The sequence below is a fragment of the Colletotrichum chrysophilum genome (genome assembly GCF_026319265.1).
Source record: "Colletotrichum chrysophilum strain AFK26 chromosome Unknown scaffold_256, whole genome shotgun sequence".
Lineage (NCBI taxonomy): Eukaryota > Fungi > Ascomycota > Sordariomycetes > Glomerellales > Glomerellaceae > Colletotrichum > Colletotrichum chrysophilum.
The window spans coordinates 17,460-34,437 of NW_026517543.1; the positions used below are offsets into that span (position 1 = coordinate 17,460).

General features: G+C 53.6%; 6 protein-coding genes across 6 annotated transcripts; 3 read left to right on the plus strand and 3 right to left on the minus strand.

Moving 5' to 3' along the window:
- Positions 1 to 4,283: 4,283 nt before the first annotated feature.
- On the plus strand, positions 4,284 to 5,848 carry COL26b_013783 (uncharacterized protein; the record flags this gene model as incomplete). The annotated part of the gene is made up of 5 exons (XM_053186372.1): positions 4,284 to 4,480; positions 4,595 to 4,869; positions 4,923 to 5,002; positions 5,216 to 5,238; positions 5,359 to 5,848. The coding sequence occupies 5 exons, from the start codon at positions 4,284 to 4,286 to the stop codon at positions 5,846 to 5,848; spliced, it is 1,065 nt and encodes a 354-aa protein (XP_053029678.1).
- Positions 5,849 to 5,966: 118 nt separating this feature from the next.
- Positions 5,967 to 6,345, minus strand: COL26b_013784 (uncharacterized protein; the record flags this gene model as incomplete). Its single annotated transcript, XM_053186373.1, has 2 exons — positions 5,967 to 6,203; positions 6,268 to 6,345. 2 exons carry the CDS (start codon positions 6,343 to 6,345, stop codon positions 5,967 to 5,969), a joined length of 315 nt encoding a protein of 104 aa, XP_053029679.1.
- A 393-nt stretch (positions 6,346 to 6,738) lies between these two features.
- On the minus strand, positions 6,739 to 8,440 carry COL26b_013785 (uncharacterized protein; the record flags this gene model as incomplete). Its single annotated transcript, XM_053186374.1, has 4 exons — positions 6,739 to 7,401; positions 7,451 to 7,917; positions 7,977 to 8,354; positions 8,416 to 8,440. The coding sequence occupies 4 exons, from the start codon at positions 8,438 to 8,440 to the stop codon at positions 6,739 to 6,741; spliced, it is 1,533 nt and encodes a 510-aa protein (XP_053029680.1).
- Positions 8,441 to 10,937: 2,497 nt separating this feature from the next.
- COL26b_013786 (uncharacterized protein) lies at positions 10,938 to 11,788 on the minus strand (the record flags this gene model as incomplete). The annotated part of the gene is made up of 2 exons (XM_053186375.1): positions 10,938 to 11,439; positions 11,502 to 11,788. 2 exons carry the CDS (start codon positions 11,786 to 11,788, stop codon positions 10,938 to 10,940), a joined length of 789 nt encoding a protein of 262 aa, XP_053029681.1.
- Positions 11,789 to 12,613: 825 nt separating this feature from the next.
- On the plus strand, positions 12,614 to 14,419 carry COL26b_013787 (uncharacterized protein; the record flags this gene model as incomplete). Its single annotated transcript, XM_053186376.1, has 3 exons — positions 12,614 to 12,740; positions 12,863 to 13,969; positions 14,034 to 14,419. The coding sequence occupies 3 exons, from the start codon at positions 12,614 to 12,616 to the stop codon at positions 14,417 to 14,419; spliced, it is 1,620 nt and encodes a 539-aa protein (XP_053029682.1).
- A 1,426-nt stretch (positions 14,420 to 15,845) lies between these two features.
- COL26b_013788 (uncharacterized protein) lies at positions 15,846 to 16,725 on the plus strand (the record flags this gene model as incomplete). The annotated part of the gene is made up of 2 exons (XM_053186377.1): positions 15,846 to 16,277; positions 16,525 to 16,725. 2 exons carry the CDS (start codon positions 15,846 to 15,848, stop codon positions 16,723 to 16,725), a joined length of 633 nt encoding a protein of 210 aa, XP_053029683.1.
- Positions 16,726 to 16,978: the final 253 nt, after the last annotated feature.

Sequence of the window (16,978 nt, forward strand, 5' to 3'; positions counted from 1 at the left end):
CGCCGCCTTGCGACTCGATGGCCGCGAGTCGTCGTAGCAAAGGGCGGTATCCAAGCAGCCGCAATCGCCCCTTTGTCATGCCTCAGCCTTCCACGTGAGATTTCTGACTCTGAAATTCCATCGCCAAAGCCTCGGAGCACAATCATCTGGTTCGGATGACCGGAGCTCCCTGTATTTTCGCAGCTTTGACGGTCCAAAACGAGGAAAACTAGTTTCCCGGGTTTCCTGCCCATGAAGATTTCCTGGTGTCGATCAGTGGAGAGCTCTCGAGATGCCGAACTGGAGTGGAACATCGCGGAGGAGGCCCCGGGCGATCATCGGTGCCCAAGAGGGGCTGGGGAGCATGTGATTAGACAATTGTCTCACATTCTCGTTAAGCATTGTGGCATTCTGTTTCTTCAGCTTCATCCTTCATGTCTGTATCGAAAGGAACATTTTTCCATGATAAGGTGAGGGAGTGAGACATTTCCAGCTTGTCAACGTCCTGACAGAACCTTCCAAGCCGTCGCCTTGATTAGCTGTCACCTAACGTCTGACATTTTTAGAGCTTCTTGATCCTGCAAAATTTGAGCGATCTTTGTGCGGCGCCATCTCAATCAGGGCTCGATCGTCTCTCTAGCTCACGCAGGGTCATGACGGGACGGTGTCGGTACAGGTGAATGGCGTCCACTAGCGCCTCCTCCAACTGAAATAGCTCCGTGACTTTGACTCAAGTTAGACAAGCCCACGAATTGCCCACCCCGCTATTACGGAATCGTGATACAACGTAGAAGTCTGTGAAATCTCCTTGCCCGTGACGCCTTCACTTCTTTGTTCAGACTCTTCCTGAGACAGGTGAAGAAAAGCGGTTAGTCGCGCGGCAGTTAGACCGCCAGTTGTGAAGCGTCAAACACGATGCGCTCGTCCGCCATATTGATACAGACAAGCGTGGTGGGTTTGCCCCGGTTGGTTTAAGCTCTAGCGGCCGGTAGCGTTGCAGAAACACTCCTTGTATTGTCTTGCCCTGATGCTTGAAGAAACAGGGGTTTCTTTGGGATCAAATATGTATCTGAGCCATCCATGGGATTGAGATAAAACTCGACAGAGACCTCATCCTGGCGTCTCTCTCCACTGCGACTCTCCACCTCCAGATATCCACGGTGGTAGGTGTCCTCCAGATACGAACTCGGCCTCCACAACTCCTCAGATTATGACGGGGCTCGAAACGAGTGGACAACAACCTGAACATCGAACATCATGAGATTCCCACCGCCCGAGGTAGTCAAGTCATGGCCGCCACCAAATCACGTTGATCCCGAAGAGAGAGGGCCGGCCCTCCTCATCATCGAGAGCATCTCGCTCAGCTTTGCTCTCATCTGCCTGCTGCTCAGGCTGTATGTGAGAATATTCATGATGCGGAAGAGTTGGTGGGACGATTGGCTCATGGTTGGCGCTGCTGTATGTGGACTGTTCGGCTGCAAGCTTCAACGCTGACATACATGTACAGATTTTCTCAATATCGGTGACAGTATGCGTCATTTTAGGTGCAGCCTTCTTACACAAATTCTCTTGCTACGATAGCTGACACTTTCTAACACAGCTACCCAATTATATGGATGGAACCTCCATATATGGGACACGACATTCGTACAGCGTATGCAAGGCCGTCAAGTAAGAATGCAAGCCCAAACATGTTGCTTTGGATTCTGGTACTGACAGCTCTTGTCCAGATTTCGATCGTGGGACAGACACTCTTTGTGTTTGCGTCTGGTCTTTCAAAGCTCTCCATTCTTACGAGCTACCTAAGAATAGCCCCTCTCGGGTCCACCTTCCAGCGAGTCACGCAAGTCACTATTGGTGCAGTACTGGCTCTGATTATCATCTTTCTCATGGTACTTTGGACACAATGCATGTAAGTGATGCTAGCATTCTTGGACATATTTCTTGGGGTCAAAACTAACATGGTGAAACTTCAGTCCCATCTGGCATTACTGGGATCTCACAGTCCTAGACCGCAACTGCATGGCAGAATGGCCACCGTTGGCAGGACAGACCATCACAACCGTAATCACCGACATCGTCGTCTACCTCCTTCCGATGCCTACACTCTTCCGACTGAGGCTCCCTGTCCTCCAAAGGATTGTGTTGATTATTCTCTTCAGTCTCGGCACCGTAGTAGTTGTGGCGGGTATCATGAGGACGTGGTGGACGTACTACGTCGAGGAGATGACGTACGATGTCACATGGGACGGCTTCGAGCTTTGGATCTGGACAGCTTTGGAGGCCAACCTTGCCATCATCTGCGGCTGTGTACCTGTGCTCCGCCGCTTACTCCCCTCGATGACGGAGAACGCGGATTCAAGTGCGGCCGATAGCACTTCTCCGCCAACAATCGGGTCCGCGGAAAAGTGGCGCCGAAGGCTTCACGACGAAGAGCGTGATGCAAATGGCCACGAAATGCATCAGATCACCGTGCACTATTGCGCGGTAGTTGAGTCACCCACAATGCCTCCGGCAGTCCATAGTCCTGGCTGGCCTCCGATAAGGGACTCATGGGTGAAGCAACAAGAACCCCATCCGGGAAGGCGATGTCATTTATGATTGCGAAGAAGTTTATTGTCATTAACATTACATCTAATAATACTACACCCCATTGGCTATGGTTATTTTCCGATCTTCTAGCTATCTCAATGTGGTGGCCCTTCCGCAATGTTCCCCCTAAGCTTCCAGGTGATTACGGTACTCGCTACAACCTAACGCATAGTTTGCATGTTGGAACTCATTTTGAGTTGACTTGTATTCCTTTTGCTTTCCTTCAGCTGAACAGTGTGTCATGCCCAATCTGGCCCTCAATACGGTTTACCTCCAACCTACTCAAGAACCGTTCTGACCCCTGAGCGCCCACCACTGTTTAATCGCCGCGGCTGAGAGTGGCGAACCTTGCTGTCCTGCTAGTGAGCATCATACTTTCGGCCGCGTCTCATCAAGCTCACGCCATAAATAAAGTTCGAAGTAATGGGGACCTGCCTAGCGGGCGATGTATTCTCCACATTCATGTTCAAATTTAAGGTATCTGTCCTCAACATCTACATTGTTTCTTTGTTTATTTCCCCTCTCTGCCTATCCTTTTGAAGTCGAGCTGCTCCCCAATTCCTGCAAAATGAAGCTAAGGAAGCCTTTAGTCGACGAAATCTTCGGACTTCTGGAGACCTGCGACGAGAGAACTAGAGGGGCACCTCGCGAAAGGGTGTCCGTGGCTTTGTGGAGCATGCTTCATCGATCTCCCGTTGAACAGTTACAGGAGATGCGGAAAGATCTACAGGGGGTATTGACTAGTATTGATGAAGGGAATCTTTGGAATTGTCCCTTGAAATTTTCTGCCAGCTTCCCAGAAGCATTTAGGAGAGCGCTAAGAGCATTCAAGTGTCCTCTTGACTCAGTGAAAACTTTATACTAATTGTATTCCTAGTCCAGAGAGGTCATATCGAAGACAAGGAGGATGACGAAGAGAGCTGTGACGACAATGACGGAAATGACGATGACGGCGACACGAATGGAATAGACAGCGACGATAGCGAAGACGGAATAGATGACGATGAAGATGAAGATGAAGATGACGATGTTGAGAATGAGTGGGAAAGTTGCAGTGGGCTGTTTCCAGCAACGAAGCGCACTCGACCCACCGAGCCTAAGGTCCGCCGTAATCACACTGTGATGAAGAACGTAAGTCTTTCGTGCCTGATACGTTTCCACCCCTGACCTTTTTTACATAGGCTTTTACTCGTGACAATGGAAGTTGCGTCTTTTTGGGGACGCCAAATCCTCAAGCGTGCCACATAATTCCGCATACTCTTCTCCCACAGGTTTATGATTTCTTCAGGGAATTAAATGAAATGAAAGCATGGCTTGGAGAGGAGCTCGCAACGCGTCTTGCTCTAAAGCTGTGTTGTGGAGACCTCATCATTGACACAACTCGTAATCTAATCTGCATAGACGCTCGGCTCCGGGAGTACTGGTGCGAAGGGCGGCTTGCCCTGGAGCCCGTGGGCGGGCCATACCAGGAGAAGACTCTTGACCATGACGAAGAAGGCAGCGTACAAGCTTCTTCGACCGCTGAAACATTGCCAGAGTCGACCAGGCAGGACGAACCTGGTACAAAGAGACTGAAAGTCAACACGGGCGGCTTGTGGTGCCAGAAAATACGCTTTCACTGGACGAGGCAGATCCAGAGCTTGAAAATGGAGGATATGAAGGAAATTAATCTCTATGCGGATCCATGTACTCTCCTTCCGGTTCATCTTCCAATGCCCTGCGGCCCTCCTGATGGGGAGATTGTCACTATAAAGGCGGAGCACAAGCTTGATCTGCCAGACCAGGATATCCTGATGCTGCAGTTTCTGCTGATCACGGGCTGGGCTATGGCCGCAGGGCGAGAGCCTAAACACTTCAATTTCGGTATTGATTGCGATACAGACCGTTTCTGGGAAGCTCGACGCAAAAGGTTAGCTAAGAAGAAAGCTAGACAGCGCGAGATGCGGAAGACGATAGAAACGACAGAGACGACGGGAGAGACGACGACAGAGACGATGACAGAGATGGCGGACAATGATTTCAGCGCGAAGAGCTATTTCGAGACGCTTGAGGACAAGGCATCGACGATGGAAGACATCTATGAACTCCTCCAATCCTGTTTAAAGGAGGTCAATCGGAACGACGCAGTATTCCACGCATCTCTGTGGTGTGTCCTCTACCAAACGGACTCTGACCAGCTTGGTGGAGTATGCGACGAGCTGCGAGAGCTCTGGCGTTGTAAGGATACAAAGGAAATCTCATTTTACATGGGACATTTTGAAACAGCCTCCATTGCCTTCGAACGATCGCTTCACATCTGTAAGCAACCTCTTGCCTGGTGGCTGCCCGAATCATGCTAATGAGCTTTCCAGTTCATAAGGCACATGACCTTTACGAAAGTCTCAATGGGGATGAGAAGAAGAAGCTCTGTGATCCCAATGCGGTACGGGATGTAAGTGTGATTTCCCATCTCTTCTTTCCCTATCTCCTCTTCCCCAGGCCTCATCTCCCATTTCCGTCCCCTACATCCCGCTCCGTCCCCACTCCCGTCTGTCTCTGGCTTTGTCTGTGTCTCTGTCTCCGTTCCTGTACTCTTTATGCCTTCCCCTGAGTCTATCTCAGTGGCCAAACCCTCTTATCCTTTGCTGACGTTATTATTCCACAGGCCCTGAACCGCGACGACGGGAGGTGCGTCCTACTAGGAACGGCGGACCCGATGGCTTGCCACATAGCCCCCTTCGCAATCAAAACATTCTTGTCAGATTTAACCCGCATTCCCGACTTGTTTCCAGCGGATCTCTTGCATAGAGTCCACGACAAGGTACAGTCCCGTAATAACATCCTTGGCACAACTCGCAACGTCCTCTCCTTGAATACCCAAATGCGTCAGTACTGGGCAAACGGCCGCTTCTCTCTGGAGCCCTGGGGTGAACCCTATCAAGAGACGACAGAAAGACGTCGGACGGGGACTGGCGGTTTCTGGTGCCAGGAAGTGCGCTTCCACTGGATGAGACAGACCAAGATCAACATGGAAGAGAAATGGGACGGGAGAGGCCAGAGTCTCCGCGACTTGCTTCCCCCGCACCTTGGCAGATACGACCATTGGAGCGTCAAGACGGGTCGTTTGATTCAAGACGGCGAAGTGATCGCTATCAAAGCCAAGAACCGACTTGACCTCCCCGACCGCGACTTTCTGGAGATCCAGCATCGTCTCATCTCGGCTTGGTCAATGGCGGCAGGGTTTGAGCCGAAGAACTTCACATTCGAGGACGAGGGTCCAAAACAGCCGCGGGGATAAGGCATTAGAGAGGGTGAAATTGACGAATGATAGTATTTCCAGTAAATGTCTTCAGGTGATGTATCTGGCGTCTTATTTCCTACCGTGCTTTGCCATCAATGGGGTATCTTCAGTATCCTCACGCCCTTCTGATCTCGCGGTTATCCTCAACCTCGGATACTTTGCTCGCCGCGCCCTCAGCCTTCATCCCGTCGCACCCAAAAACCTTGCCCACCGTCTCCTCGGCCTTGCCATACCCCTGTGCCGAGGCGTCGCGCTGCTGGCCTGCAGCCTTCATTGTGGACGCAGCGTGTGCCTTGTCCTGCTCTCCTGAGGATTGCCAGGCGTGGGAGCCCGTGATGTTGCCAATTGCAGCCTGGGAACATGTCAGCCTCTGGCGACGCAATGATGTCACTTTGTGAAAAAGGGAGGCTTCTTACCTCCGCGGCGCCTTTGATGTATTCGGCGTGGCCAGCGACGAGGCCGGGCTGTTGGTTGTTGCTGTTATCGGAAGACATTTTGAAATGGTTTTGTGAGAGTGTTATTCAATTGATCACAGTGAATTCATTTGAGAAACCTTTAAAATGAAAGCTACTTTGATCGCCTTTTGAATGATGTTGATGGTGATACATTGGTACATGGGGGCTTGACCCAATGACGTCAAGACATCGACGTCATCTTTCGGGGTGGCTGCATCACATGATGTTCGCGCTACAGCTGAGCTACTGACAGCCGCCAGGCTAGAACTCTAGCAGTACACGGACAATGGGCTGTGATGGTGTTCATCCCGTCGGGAATCACAGTTCGATTATGATGAATAACTCAAAATGTTGACATCAAATCCTGTAACTAGCGGATTTGCAGAGAACTACTTTTACTACGAAAATCTAAATGACCGGGGGTATCTCTTCTTAGACCTGCTCAGAGTGAGTGGCCTCTCTCATGCCATCCTTCTTATCCTCCACAGCAGCAACGCGGTCCTCAAAGCGCACACCAGCACTGCGACTGCGCCAGGCAGGGATGTCGGAGTCGAATAGCACGTCAATCTCTTCCAGCGTCTTGCCGGCGGTTTCGGGATACGTGAAGAAGATGTGGAACGTCATCGCGAAGCAGAACGTGCCGAAGATCATGTAAGTCTTCCACTGGATGTTGGTGAATGCCGGCGGGACGAAGAAGGCGAGAGCAAGGTTGAAGGCCCAGTTGGAGGCCGCGGCCAGACCGACGCCCGTGGCGCGGTACTTGAGCGGGAAGACCTCGGCGGCGTAGATCCAGCCGATGGGCGCCCACGTGAGGCCGTAGACGCCGACGAAGATGTAGCAAAGGGCGATGACGGCCTTGGCCGGGGGCCCTTGGATGGACCACTTGAGGATGTCGTTGCCATCGACGGAGTCGACTGCGTGTCCGTATGAGGCCATGACGGCGCCGGTGGTGAAATGGATGATACAGCAGATGATGGCACCGCCGATGAGGAGGGGACGGCGGCCGAGGCGGTCGATGATGGGGAGGATGGCGCCGGTCGTGACGAGGAAGATCACATACTGGATGATCGAGGACGTGAGGGCGACGTTACCGCTCTGTGAAAGTGTTAGAGAAGAGGATGCATTGATGAAAGGGAACGCTTACCATGCCGGCCATGTTGAAGATATAAACGAGGTAGTAGAGCATCACATTGCCTCCGAGCAGCTGTTGCCACACCTGCACCGAGCACCCGGCGAGAGTGCGTTTCCAGATCTTGGGTCCGAAGAGTCCCAGGACGCCGATGTTCTTGGACTCGGCGGCGACACGGGCGGCGTCCTTGACCTCGTCCAACTCGGCAAGAACCACGGGCGACTCGCGGTCACCGCCGCCGTGCAAGTGGGCGAGAACCTCGTGGCACTCCTCCCAGCGGTCCTTCTGGCCCAGCCAACGGGGAGACTCGGGGAAGAAGAAGAGGGCGATGCCGAGGATGAGACCGGGGATGCCTTGGACGCCCCACGCGATGCGGAAGGCCTTGGGGTCGTTGGGCATGGAGACGACGCAACCGTAGGAGATGAGGTACATGATGAGGATGCCCCATTCGATACTCCACTGCTGGATTCCCACGATACGACCTGCGGATATGTGAGATTTCTGTGATTTTAGAAGGATGACAGTATGCGGGATGAGTTACCTCGAATGCGGGAGGGAGCGAGCTCAGCGAGGTACACGCAGCACTGTGAGCTTGTAATGCCGATAGCAAGACCGCTGACGATGCGGCCGACGATGAGGTGGGCGACGTTCTGCGACGAGCATTGGAGGACGGCGCCGATGATCCAGATGACGGAGGCGATCTTGAGCGCGCCGCGACGGCCGAGGGCGTCAGCGAGGAACCCGGCGACGAGGGCGCCGACCAGGGAGCCGCCGGACATGGACGCGGTGATGCCGCCCTGCATGGTCGAGGAGGGGTGGTTGAAGAACTCCATGTAGGCCTCGGAGCCGATCCAGGCGCTCATGGAGCTGATGTCGAAGCCAAAGAGCATGCCGCCGATGGTGCCGAAGGCGGCGAGGGCTAGAAGACGGGGCAGTTTAGTACGTGCTGAACGTGTAGATTGGACGGCTGTGGTGTTTACCGTAGATGTTCCATATGCGATACATGATGGGTGGTTTGCCTCTGTGAGGTCTTGAGAACGCGAGGTAGTTGCTTTGTTGTCGAAGTGGTCAGATGGACGGGAGAATGGCGCGATAAAACGCTGGCGAAGACGAGAGGCCGTGTCTGCTTGAACACGAGATCAACCCAGACGTGTGTGAGAAGGGGGACGGTTGGTTATATAGCCAACTGAAGATGTCCCGGTGTAATGGCACCGGTTGACCGACAAATATCACCGAGGAGCCAACTCAAGCCCGACAGCACAGTCCCGGGAGCCAGTTTTCTTTAGTCGGCGTTTCTCTCTCTCTCCAACACAAACCATACCCCTGCTCACCAGCATGTCGTTGGTTGTCGCACGCGGGCGGCGGTGGAGCCGACATCAGGCGCAGACGGTATTAAGGCGGATACGGTAAGGCATGGCCCGTCGCGCCATTGGGGATGAACAAAAGAGCCAGAGCCCCATTGTCTGAAGCCCATTTCAGGGAGCGGTAGAACGGGCTTAATCATCTGGTTTCTTTAAGCGCACGTATGAGAGGGCGGGATTGTGGGCGGGTCTGGGGCGCGAACGACGTCATGTACGGGCGAGGAAGCCAAGGACATGGCCTGGTCCGGCTTTTGAGGTTGGGGGTTTTGGTCTGGGGCGATTAACGCGTGGAGTCTGCCCTTTTTCTCTTCTTAGTGCTCATTTGTATTCTTACCTTGCGCTGGAAAGATTCATGCTCATGCGTCTGGGATGGAAATGAGCTATGAATGGCCATAGTTTCCGGGAGCGAACAGCGAGAATTTAGACAAGATTCACAGATTCCAAGTGCCTTCGATGTTTTCTCTGCGTGTTGCCATGTGAAGTGTGTAGAGTGGAGCGTGAGGGGAAAAGAATAGGCCGGGGTGATGGAGAGGGGAAATGCTTGGGGGAACAGTGGGTGGACTTGGGGAAAATTGGGGAACACGAGAAACAGAACTTCGGACACTGTCGATAAGAAGAGGCCAAATGGCGGTCTTTGCGCCCGAGATTTTGTCTGACACGCTTTATCCGAACCAGTCATCTCTTCAGGTTTCTGATGGTGTTTCGCTGGGCATTTCATGGCTGTTAGTTTGTATTAGTGCCACTTACTAACAATTATCACTTGCTTGGACGTCTTCAGAATGTTGGAGAAGTCACTTTGTACAGTAACCCTTCACCCCTTTTGGTGTGCCTCACCGGGCAGGAATCGTGTGGTGGACCAGATGCCGTGGGTGCCTCGGGAAGATTGGGGCTCAAAGGCACGATCGGCGTCATCCCATGCCCAGAGAGGCATGGCGCCCTCCGCGACCCGCACCTGTGATGTCCGCTTGTGGCTCCCCAGGAACAGCTGCCGGGGTTCGTATGGAACACTGCGAAGGACACCACGCCAACAGAATGCAACCGGAGCGCGAAACCTGGCGTCATTCTTGCTGCTTTTCTGCTGTTTGACTGCCATTTGCTTGGCTTGCTCCGGTTGATTCCGGTTGGCGAGGATGCGGCGTGTAATTGCAAGCATAACGGTGGTACGTTCCTGCGCAGGATCGGCATCTGTCCGAATCCCTTCATATTGCTCCTGGCGCTGACTACGGCTCGTCGTCGCATCCTGCAGGCACAAACTGTCGTCCTTGGGGTGAGAGGGTGTGTAGCGATATGTCGGTTGGCAGCTGTCTGCATCTCGGTCAGAAACTCACGACAAGCTGCAACATTCAGGTAGAAAAGATCGGAACCATAAAAAATGCTTAATTCTGTGCCAATCCTAGAGGAAAGGGGTTCAATGGTTGCGATCTTCTTTTGCCTGAATGCACTGTATCGCGCTTGTTCCCGATGTTATGGACCCCCAGACAAACGACAGGCAACGACCGGTCTCGCTCCAAGGTTCACCTCAAGTGTGGAAGAACCTAACTGCCACGACGCCGCGCGGTGCGGAGGAAGCTTTTGCATCCAACTCTAGAGACGGCAATGCGTTCTTCTCGGCACTTGGCCACGGTTCATCCCCCGTGGGGCCGGACACACCAGGAACCACCGCACCAGGCACCCATAAATCTGACTTTGAAAACATCAAACAGCCGCTCTGCACGGCCACTGTCTTTGCCTCATGTTTTTGCGCTCCAATGGCGTGTCGACGGGTCGCCGGTTGTACTGTTAACGCTCTGGGTTCACTGCCGCCGCCCGCGCTTAGCGTGTTTGGCCCGGCGCCGTGGAGAATTTAGCCGTTCCGGGATCTCCCATCGAGCGCCCGGCCTCGGGACCCACTGCCGACCAGCGTCGCATTCTGCTCGGTTCTATCGGCGCCACCCCGGCTCGGCGCACCGCAGGGAGGGCGGCGATCGGCTCTGATTAGCTCGGTTTTGAGCTGTGGTTTGCAAAGTTGGTGGCGATGAAGTCTGATTGGCCGCACTCCGTTCAGTCAGCCGTATCAGTTCGATCGAGGCCTGGTTCTGTCAAGAAGTAAATTCGCACGGATGATTTCCATATCCTACGTATTTGCAGCCTATGATAACTAGCTACATAATATTCCTCTCAACCAACGGTCCCGTCCTTTGACTCTCAAAATCTCCCCAACCACGCGGCCTCCGCCTGACAAGCCCAGAGTAAAACCATGTTCCCATGGTGTAAACATCGTACGTCGGCAGCCCGGTCACCCTCTGCACAGACTCTCCGAACGGCGGCATCTGCGTGCACTCAAGGACAAACGCCCCGATATCAGGGTGTTCGTCCATCAGCTCCTTCGCGGCTGCAACCATCTCCTTCTCGATGTCGTCGAAACTGTACGGGCCCTTGCCGGTGACGAGCAACCGCAGAGAGCCGCCGTCCGGGGCGCCGGCGATGTGGCACCGCGCGGCGTGCTCTTTTGATATGCCGAGACGCTCAAAGTGCAGGGACACCAACTCGCGAGCGTTGTAGGTGATGATGCCGATCTTCTTGGATGGCGGCAGCCAGGCGAGAATGCTGGGGATCTGAATTAAGGAGGAGGTGGCTACTGGGATCGGTAGCCTCTCAGCCAGTCTACGATATTTGTGAGTCTTCATTGCCCACTCGTTCAGGCAGGAGATGGAATGCCAACGCACAATGGCTGGGCCATGGCTAAGAAGCCGCAGCTGGTAAGAATGCCCACGGCCCCGCGCTCCGCCAGCTTCTTCCCCGCGGCGACAAAGTTGTCGATGAAGGCATCGTCGTATGCCACCTTCGTCACGAGCTGGTCTTCCCTCGATCCCTCCGCCAACTCGCGAATCACGGGGAACGCCCATGTGTTCTCGTTGAAGGCGTCGCCTGCTGGCCGGTAGAAGAAGCACTGAACGGCGATGAAGCCGATAGGCGGCAGGGAGGCCTGGTCTTCAGGGCGATAGTCCGTCATTATCTCCTCGATACTCTGAGGGGTAGTTTGGCATACGATGATAAATCGCGTGTACAATCCCGGTCGTTGGATGTCTTGTTGGCTTGACGATAAGACCATTTTACCTTTATCGGGCGTCTTTATCAAGAAGGCTGGTTTTATACAGCATCATGGTGCTGTGGCTCCTACAAACCGCGACCACTCAACCGGAGGAATCCGAGCAACCGCCAAATCAGCTTCGACGCTTTTATCATGGTACTGCCAAACCCCGGAAATCGCCATGCTTACCCCCTGTGTTGGGTTGCAGTTTGGAGGAAGTTGATGTTGGGATCGGCCAGGTCGGCCGTAGATAAGACCCCACAATCCGGACGGCACCTTATCTCGACCACCTCTCCCGGTGGACAATTCGGATTCTGATATCCGTCACCTACCCTCCTCCCGCCATGGGTTGGATAAGATAACCTGTCTTCACTATCTGGAGCTGGGCCAATCACGCTCCTGTGTGGTACAATGGCAACGAGGGATTCTCAACAAGCAAGACTCAGGATGCGGGGTTGCATGCCATTCTACCAGGCTCGGTTTGTCCCGGGGAACATAGCTGTTTAGTTCCCCTCACGTGCACAATTTTTGAAGGTCGTCGGGTTCATCCGAGTCTTATCTTGACCTCACGCAATATGGCAGGGTTCTGGACGTTGTGTTAAGAGCGCCGCCCACCGGCGTTGACGGTTCATGGGATGAACACTTTGATGGTTCTGGACAGCTTTGTCTGTGCGATTCTGGCTTCACCTTGAAGCTCACAGTCTAAACTCGCAATTGAATTTACTGCCACAGCACCGCGTAGCCATAATGGGTCTGAAAGACTCGGCGCTCGCCAAGTACATCCGGAATATTAAGACGTCGCCGAAGTCTCTCATCGCGAACAGGCAGCTGATTTGCACTTCGTTGGTGTTTGCCTTCGCGGGCATCCCTCTATGTGAGTTGTCGGAATTTTCTTGCCACACCCCATGTGGAAAAGTCCAGTTGTATCCCTCAAGAGGCTGTTCACGCGAGCAGGAACATGCAGCTGCAAGACCAGGTTATTAACACAGTATCCAGGCTGGGATCAAGGCTCCTCCGCCACGATCCCCTCCCTCCCCGGCTTCCAGCATGCATTTGGCATCACCTCCGCCACGAACCCAAGCCAAGTCTCCAACTTCGTCTCCCTAGTCTACATCGGCGCCGGTGTCGGCGCGGCCCTCACCTACTTCATCAATGACCGCTGGGGTCGCCTTTGGGCTCTCCGCATCTACTCCGTAACATGGATCATCGGTCAGCTCATCGCCGTCGCTTCCTCGGGTAACCTCGCCGCCATGTACGCCGGCCGCATCATCGCCGGCTTCGGCATCGGGCCCCTCACTGTGATCGGCCCCGTTACTCTCACCGAAATCGCGCCCGCTGAAACCCGCGGGCTCATCACCTCCTGGTTCTCCGTCATCATGCTGCTCTCGCTGACCGTTGCCGCCTTCGTCGTCCTCGGCTGCTTCGGCATGGCGCCCAGCAACGTTCAGTGGCAGGTCCCCTTCTTCATCCCCTGCGTCGCCATGGCCCTCGTTGTCGCGGCCAGCTTCTTCGTCATGGACAGCCCGCGCTGGCTGTTCCTTGTCGGGCGCGACGAAGAGGCGACGCAGACGCTGATCACGCTGCGCGGGCTGCCGCTCGAGCACCCACGCATTCAGTCGGAGCTGCGCGAGATCACGGAGAGCGTCGCCAAGGAAAGGGTTGCGTTTGGGGAGGCGAGCACGTATTCGCTGGCTGGGCTGAGGGCGGTGTGCCGCGAGACGTTTTTGGTACCGGCGAATTTGCGGCGGACGCAGCAGGCGTTTCTGTCGTATGCCCTCGCGCAGTTGTCGGGTGCGAATAGTATCACTACCTACTTGGTGCCGGTGCTGAGTCTGATTGGGGTCAAGGGGGGCACGACGCATAGTTTGCTGTATGCGGCGCTGTACTCGATGGCTAAGTTCTTTTATACGTTGATCGCCAGTTTCTTTTTCGTGGATGCGCTGGGGCGCAGGAATAGTCTGTTCATTGGCATTATTGTTCAGATGCTCTCACACATTTACATTGGTGTTTACATCAAGTTCAGCCACGAGGGGCCAGTTTCGCAAGGTGCTGGACAAGGTGCTCTCGCGGCTATTTTCTTGCATGGCTTCGGCTACGCTGTTGGTACGTCATGCACTGTGAATTCACCAGACAAATAGTCGCGCTAACACTAATTTCCTACTTGAAGGCCTCTTGATTCTGCCGTACATCTTCGTCAGCGAGCTGTGGCCGAACCAGCTCCGGTCCTTCGGCGCATCCCTCACGCAATGCTTCCATTGGCTCTTCTTCTTCGGAGTTAACAAGGGGGTTCCTTCTCTGCTCGAGAGCACCGACCAGTGGGGCGCGTTCCTCTTCTTCGCCGGCTGGTGTTTCTTGGCGCTCCTCTACGTGTTCTTCACCGTGCCGGAGACTGCGGGCGTGGACCTCGAGAAGATTGACGAGCTGTTCCAGGGCCCATGGTTCAATCAATACAAGAGAACCAAGGCGATGGGCCGAGAAGTGGAAGTACTCGAGTCTGTTGAGTCGCGAAGCGAGAGCGAAGGCGTTGATGTGTTGGCATCTGGGAAGAAGTGATCTGGCGGGTGGCTTGTCGTTAGGGAGTTCCACAGCACTGGCAGAAAGACGAAAGCATCCCGAGACCGTCATATTCATAATCAATGGAAGAAAATGGCCAAGTCACAAATATGAATGGATCTCATCTTTCACATGATGACGGGACACAAATCAGTGTTTTGTCAGCTTCTCTGCGAAGAGACATCCGTCATACTCTCGAGTGAGGAGGTCTATCCAGAGACCCTCTTGCTGGTATGCATCCGTAGTCTACTCATCCTCAAGCTCTCTTGGGCTCTTCTTTGGTCTTGTCTTATCGGTTACACAACTATCGGGGTCGCGTCCGCATCCTGGTGGACCTCGAGCCTCGCGGGTTAGAAGTTCCTTGCCCGTCTTGCGAGTCACGCCTTCCTTAGACATCACTGGAGCACCCAAAACCATAGCCGGTGCCTGGAGTTACTGACTTTAGCGTGTGTGAGTTTTGTCTGGATGATGATACTTACCATGCTTAAGCCTAGGTTAAGGGCAAACCTAGACCCGATTGCTTCAGCGTGTTCGAATTTTGACCGTAACGTATGCACAGACTTTATTAAACGTGGAATTTGTACGCTCACATTTGTGGCTCCGTGAGTGCTTCATACATAGCTATGTGGCCACGATTCGTGATGCGAAAGCAGAGCCATCATGCTGCTTAGACTTGAAACAATTTCAGCATCAGCAATTCTTTGCTCTTTTTGTGACAATTACCAAGAAATCGCGCCTAATCACGATCGTGGTTTATCCGAGCTTTCACTAGTTGGCCTAAACTCTATCTTAAAACGCAGTCTAGGTATTCGCACTCGCGTACGGCAAACCCATCAAGTATTTCCCCGTAGGATATAAGGGTGCGCCCGTTCGTAGAGGGTCTCACAAACTCTATTGCCACGAATGCGAGTCGCACCTGTCACTTCTTAAGCTCACTACCGAGCTTCTGGGACCGCGTCCGGCGGCTAAAACATGAGACGAAACAACCGTACAGCGAAAGCCCGTTATGTGCCGAAACAAAAGTACAGTAATTACAGAGGGAGCGGCCATGCATTTAAAGTATCCATCACAAAACGGACCGGGGCAGTTGAAGTTGGACTGGGGTGTGCTATACGTATCAACTTGCTGTGAGATATCGAAGGTTCGGCCTAGGGAGGATAGTTTGGATGAACTCGGGGGCTGTAATCCTAAATGGGAAGGAAACCATCGAGCTTCGAGCTCCGGACTACGCCATTCCCCAAAGACCTACCCTAACGCCGCTTATGAAGCACTGCAAACTTCCCATAAATGGCCGGCTTGTTTCAAGAGAATCTCGTTCATTGCATTGAGTAGTTTCGTGTAATTCACTCGGCACTTGCATCTTAGGGCGCACTATCCCCAGCCTTCTATTCCCCTACACTTACTTCCTAAGAACGAGTCAGCGAGCATGACCAGCATCGAGAGTATCCCCGAAAAATGGGCTGCGGCCTGGTCCGACAACGATTCAGCCGCTTTCGCAAACTTGTTTGCCCCGCAAGCCGTGTACACCGACCACGCGCACCAGCTCATCACGACCAAGCTGGAGGATCATCACAGGGTCTGGCGCAACGCCAACCCAAACTTCAAGGTCATTGTCGACCCGTCGACGCCGATCTGGTGGGCTAGAGACAACGCTGATAACTACGGGAAGAGAGCGAGCTGCAGTTTCAGAACTATCAACACCGGGACCTTTATGGAGTCGCTGCCGAGAAAGGTCGCTTCGGGCAAGAATTGGTCATTCGTTGCAATGGTGCATTTGAGTGTTGAAGACGGGCTGATCACGCAGCTCGACGAGTTTTATCGGGATAGCTTTGACGAGGGGGTCCCTGTAGAACAATACGTACGCCGTGGTTAAGTTGCTTCTCGGTGATGATGACAGCATAGAAACTTGACTGCTTGTTATCACATTATGCTATTTGATACGAAGTGATATGCTAAATTCGACTCATGAGACCACAGGGGCGCTATGCTGGAAGACGATAGGCTGAATTTCCAGTGCTTACTGTGTGACATGAACATTCACATCGTCGTACGCTGCCCAGCTCCCTTCATTTCGGCATTCCAGCTTGTCTCCCCCACGAAAAAAGCTAATCCGCTGCTTTGCCGTCAGGATCAACCAAGTTATGGTATACCTCAGGTCCTCGTCCGCCGTTCAGAGCGTGCACCCTAAGCACGTCGAATCGAATCCGCATGAGGTCTCTGTCGGGGAGAAGAGCTCTGTTGTCAGCGAAGATGTCGACGATGCGCCCATTTTCAATCTCCGCGCTCTGACGACTGCCTGCGAATGACAAAACCTTCTTCAAAACTTGACGTAGAACGCGACGGGGGGCTGTGTTGTTTGTAGGAGGCTTGGCCAAGATTTCGTCAGGATGCAGCGCAAAGTCAACTTGACTCTCTGGTCCCGAAAGACTGGTGCGTGGGAGCCAGTGAAAGCGGTATCTGGCCCCGTACACATTAGCCGGCGATGTCTCCCCACCGTCCTCGGTCATCTCATATACGACGATGTCAATGTTGTCGTCCAGTGGCTCTAGAGCAAAGAGA